Source organism: Propithecus coquereli, unplaced genomic scaffold (genome assembly GCF_000956105.1).
Source record: "Propithecus coquereli isolate 6110/MARCELLA unplaced genomic scaffold, Pcoq_1.0 Scaffold10, whole genome shotgun sequence".
In the NCBI taxonomy this organism is placed as follows: Eukaryota; Metazoa; Chordata; class Mammalia; order Primates; family Indriidae; genus Propithecus; species Propithecus coquereli.
Window position 1 is genome coordinate 18,289,966 of NW_012133858.1, and position 5,723 is coordinate 18,295,688.

Here is a 5,723-nt window from a genome sequence, read left to right on the forward strand (position 1 = left end):
TATTTTTAGTTGTCCAATTAATTTCTTTCTATTTTTTTAGTAGAGACGGGGTCTCGCTCTTGCTCAGGCTGGTCTCAAACTCCTGAGCTCAAACAATCCGCCTGCCTCGGCCTCTCAGAGAGCTAGGAATCTCCGTTTTTAAAATGGGGAAACAGTCTGTACCCTGGAGGGTTGTTGGAAGGGTTGGGAACAGAATGTGTAAAGTGTCTAGAACTGTGCCTGGCACCAGTTTTCAATACCTGGAGATCCTTTCTGCCTCTTAACAGCCTTGTTCTCTTTGGCTACAGGTGGAGGAGAACAGAAACAGCTTGTTTTTTTTCTTGCTGTTTTTGAGACTTTTTCCCATGACACCAAATTGGTTCTTGAACCTCTCGGCCCCGATTCTGAACATCCCCATTGTGCAGTTCTTCTTCTCAGTTCTTATCGGTAAGATGCTGGTGGGGTAAGTTGGAGTCTTCAGTCATGCTGGGGGACTTCCCTGAGTTCCCAGCCACAGGGGCATGTGTATCTCTGAGAACACAGGCTCATAAAAAGCATCTTCAAGCTTTATTACCTAAAGTAATTATTCTTGATTTCAAGTATACTCAGGCTTGGACGTGAAAACCCATAAAAATACTTTTGGAATAAATACAGATTGTTCATTCTACAACTGTATTTAGTGCCTATTGTGTGCCAAGCACTGCGCCAGGCACCAGGATTAGAAGAGAGAATCCACGTAAAGCACGTGACGTGGCCCATAGTAAGTGCTCAGTAAGTGCTAGCAGGAAGAGCACGGTTGGTTGTGAGGGTATGTGGCCGTGAGTTTTGGGTGGGGACGGAAGAAAGGGCAGAGCAAGGGATTTCCTATCTGGCCCTGGCTCCTGTTTTAAGCTCTGCCTTAGAAAGAGCTGGCATCGATGAGGCTCCTTCTCGCCTTTTGACAATTGCATGACCTTCAGCAAGCTACCTACTTTCAATGGGCCACTTGGCCAGATGAGAGGCTGGGAATAGAGCAGTGTTTCTCCAAGTATGGGTCTTGGGCCACCTTTAACAGATGGTAAGGTCAGGGGGCTTGTTGAGAATCTAGATTCTGGGATCTACTTCAAACCTAATGAATCAGAATCTTGGGAGTGGGATCTGGGAATATGCTTTTTAATCCAGTTCCTAGTCAGTGGTTGTCAAGCTTTACGAACCTATTAAAAATCACCTGGGGAGACTTAACAATCCTTGTATTAAGGCCACACCACACACCAACTAAATCATCATCTCTAGGGTGGGACTCAGGGATCAGCATCTTTTAAAGTTTTCCAGGTGATACAAGTATCTACTATGAGTAGCTAGTCCCTAGAAGGGAGTCTGCTGAATTAGACGATTTCTAAAGTCTCTCCTTGTCTTTAACAATTGTATGACCTCTAGCAAGCTACTTACCCTCAGTGGGCTATAAGGGCCTGGGACTACAGCAGTGTTTCTCAAAGTGTGGGCCTTGGACCAACTTTAGCAGAATGGTAAAGTGCTAGCACTTTCTCAATGCTGAAAGTAAGCCACCCTTTTTAAGCCTAAGGCACCGATTGCCTTCTCTCTCTCTCTCTCTCTCTCTCTCTCTTTGTTTTTTTTTTTTTTTTTTGGGACAGAGTCTCACTCTATTGTCCAGGCTAAAGTGCAGTGTCTCAAACTCCTGGGCTCAAGAGAGCCTCCTGTCTCAGCCTCCCAAGTAGCTGGGACTACGGACATGCACCACCACACCCAGCTAATTTTGTCTATTTTTAGTAGAGATGGGGTCTTGCTTTTGCTCAGGCTGGTCTTGAACTCTGACCTCAAGGGATGCTCCCACCTTTGCCTCCCAGAGTGCTAGGATTATAGGCACGAGACACCGCACCTGGCCTAGGACTGCCTTCTCTTAAACCTTCCTTAGAGCGTGGAGTGAAAGGAAATTCAGGGTATCTAGGTCAAACAGAACAAATCTGTAGTTGAGCAGCTGCTATTAATAGGGAATACCTGAGAGAAATTGAGATCTTAAATGGAAGTAAGATCTCCCACAGCCAATTCTGGTCATATCAGCTTTCAGACAAAGTGCCTCAGCACCTCAGTTAGTGGGGGTTAATGGCTTGTAATTGCCTAGGTGGCCTGAGGCTTGGAAAGACTCTGGAGACTAGGGTCTGACAAGCTGTGTGACCTTCAGTGGTCTGTGATCTAATCTCCGGGTGGGGGTGGGGAAGAGGCTTTTAAAATACAGGTTCCTGGACGGCTCTAACTTGGAACCAAGTAACCAGAATTTCTGGGGTAGAGCCTGAAGATGTGTTTTTTAACAGGTTCACCAGGGGATTGTTACACAACCAGCACTTGCAGCCACCAGGCAGACTTTTGGGTTGAGTGGATTTGATGACCTCTTAGAGGTAGTACAGAGTATGAAAAGTAGTACTTCTTTTAAGAAACTGTCTTTATTAATCTCATGCATACTGTAAATGATGGTGCTTCCCTCTTTGGCTGTAGGGTGCTCAGAACCAAATTTTGGACCCACCTTTAGCAAATGTGTGAACATTATGCATTTTTGCACTGATTGTACTCCTGGACTTGTTGCATTGTTCTGCACTCATTTTGTTTTTCCTATTTTAAAATTTGTATCTTATTGTAGTATATATATATTTGTGTAAACCATCCTCAAGGCAGGTGTATATGGGAAGTGAGGAGAGGAGGGAAGAGTGGAAATGAAGGAAAGCAGGGAAAGAGTTAATATGTTTAAGGGTCAGGAGTCAGGCAAAAAAACTGGACTTACTGTTCTGAATTACTGGTGACATTTCTGAATTGTGATTTTCTTAGTTTTCCTGCCCCTAGTAACAGGCTCTTTTCCCTTTTCTTCTTCCAGGTTTGATACCATACAATTTCATCTGTGTACAGACCGGCTCCATCCTGTCGACCCTAACCTCCCTGGATGCTCTTTTCTCCTGGGAAACTGTCTTAAAGCTGTTGGCCATTGCCCTGGTGGCATTAGTTCCTGGAACCCTCATTAAAAAATTTAGCCAGAAACACTTGCAATTGAACGAAACAAGCAACGCTAATCATATAAACAGAAAAGACACGTGATCTGGATTTTCTGTTTGCCATGTCCCTGGATGCTTGCTTATTCGTGTAATGGGTGTGGTCCTCTAAAGCCCCTCATTATTTATTTTTTTTTTTTATGTTTTTTTTTTTTGAGACAGAGTCTCACACTGTTGCCCGGGCTAGAGTGCCGTGGCGTCAGCCTAGCTCACAGCAACCTCAAACTCCTGGGCTCAAGCGATCCTCCTGCCTCAGCCTCCCAAGTAGCTGGGATTACAGGCATGTGTCACCATGCCTGGCTAATTTTTCTATATATTTTTAGTTGTCCAGCTAATTTCTTTTCTATTTTTAGTAGAGATGGGGTCTCGCTCTTGCTCAGGCTGGTCTCCAACTCCTGAGCTCAAAGGATCCTCCCGCCTCGGCCTCCCAGAGTGCTAGGATTACAGGAGTGAGCCACCACGCCCGGCCCCCTCATTGTATTTAAATTGCCCTCAACAGGTGATTTGGACACTTTGTTCATCTGTGTGCAGTGTCTTGTCATAAAGGACACTCTGTGCTCCTGAAGGTGAATTGTATCAGGTTTTAAAACCAGTCCTGGTTTAGCAGGACACTCTGCAATACGGATGGCCTCCTAGAAAGTCCTGTTTATATTTTATTGTCTAACGAGTTCAGGACAGTGTGTCGTATTTGCCTTGGGAGAAGATGTTGATTGTCCTTGTCCAGAGTGCCTCTTTTGCAAAGTGACAGGCTGTTGTGATGGATCTCCTCTTGTTAAGTCCCTGTGGATGTGTTTAGTATCTGTGATGACATGTGAACCCACAACACTGACATCACTCTTCATCTTCTATTAGTCTCTTGAAGAGTGTTTCTTTTATACTTTTTTGCTGATGACCTACCTCTTCTATAAGTCAAGGGAAACAAGCTGACGAACTGCCTAGGACTTCCACATATAGCTCAAATACACAATGATTTCTGTGATGCTCTTTTGTTCAGACACACTGATGTTACCATGTATGTCACATTTCACGGTTGCATGTCCTGACAGTGAAGCTGGTTACAAATAGACTATTAAATATGAATGGAGCAAACTCTATGTTATGGATATGTTCTGGAAAAATTCTTATCCATCTGGATTGGGGGGGGAGGGCTCTTGACTCACCTAAATCAAATGACCATCCATACACTTTCTTGTCTGTCCTTTCTGCGTGAGAATCCCTTCTATGTTCTTCTAAGAGAATGGATTCAGTACACTAGGCTATCAGCCAGTATACCCTCTGAATGTTTTTCATTTTGTATTTGCCAAGAATAACTGAGGAATAATTGTGTTTTATCTTTTAATTCAAGGAGGAGAACTTGGTTTCTTTTTCTTTTTTTTTGAGACAGAGTCTCACTATGTTGCCTGGGCTAGAGTGCTGTGGCGTCAGCCTAGCTCACAGCAACCTCAAACTCCTGGGCTCAAGTGATCCTCCTGCCTAAGCCTCCCAAGTAGCTGGGACTACAGGCGCCGGCCACAACACCCAGCTAATTTTTCTATTTTTAGTAGAGATGGGGTCTTGCTCTTGCTCAGGCTGATCTTGAACTCCTGACCTCAAGCGATCCTCCCACCTCGGCCTCCCAGAGTGCTAGGATTACAGACATGAGCCACTGCACCCGGCCTCTTTTTATTTTTTTAAATTTTTATTCTACTTTTCTTTCTTTTATTTTACTAATTGACAACAGTTTTCATAAGAAAACGTGATTTCTCATTACTTTGTTATGTTGTGTCTTAATTGCCTATACATCCTCCAGCTGCAGTATTGTATTGGCACAGAGCTGGGTTAATGCTTCCAAGGACAGAGGGACCTTGGCACCCAAACTAACCAGCTCTGTGGTCCTGTACCCTGCAGGAGTAACTCACCATGACGTACCAGAACTGTTGCTCTTGGGCATCGTTTGGTGGGTTTATGGTTTGGCTTGGCCAAGAATCTTGCCGAGGCTTTAATCTAGGCCTCTTGTTTTATTTGAATTCTTGGGAATACTCATATTCCATAGGAAGAATGGATTCCCAAACTGTTTTTTGGACATGGTATGATCCTTTCACACCAAGGATTTCATTTTAAAAATGTGTGTCTTTAAAAGAAACCTTGATAATGAGAGTGGGGTAAACAGGAGGCCGACTTTGAAAACAGAGGCTCTTAGTGTTCTGTAGTAGGAGGAGGGAAGAAGAAACAAGGACAGTTCTCCACATATTGCAAATGTGCCCCTTTTAGGATCTTTAGCTTTGTCTTCCTCCCCCACCCCCACAAGTTTGCAACATTGTGCCTTATCAGTTGAGTTTACAGGCAAAGCAATTTCCCAAATAAATGAATTATCAACGTTCTGTGTGGTGCTTGTTTGTACATGGTGCTAACTTTCAACTACCCTTGCCATTGGGAATCAGGATGGGCTGAAAACCAGAGAATCCAAAATGGTGTTTTAGCTCTCTACTCTCAGTGTGCTTCTTACCAAATCACTGTTTGGAAGCCAGATTTTCATCTTCTTTTTCCTCTCTGTGCTCCCTTTATAGTGGGGTCACTAATAACAGAAATAGCTATAAGATAGGCTGCAGGAAAGCACAGGGAAGAAGCGAGGGCCTGCCTAGGCTTTTACAGAATTCTCAGGAACAGACTGTAACCAAAGAAAATGATGGTTGCCTCTTCCTTTTGTGGTTGTGTCTAAAATGCAAGAGT

General features: G+C 43.9%; 1 protein-coding gene across 1 annotated transcript in view; it reads left to right on the plus strand.

Moving 5' to 3' along the window:
• The window catches only part of TMEM41A (transmembrane protein 41A), a 7,592-nt gene extending 4,451 nt beyond the window's left edge, over positions 1 to 3,141 (plus strand). Inside the window, 2 exon segments of the mRNA XM_012639992.1 lie at positions 288 to 426; positions 2,843 to 3,141. Coding sequence (XP_012495446.1) covers positions 288 to 426; positions 2,843 to 3,060 — 357 coding nt within the window. The 3' untranslated portion in view covers positions 3,061 to 3,141.
• The last annotated feature ends 2,582 nt before the right edge of the window (positions 3,142 to 5,723 follow it).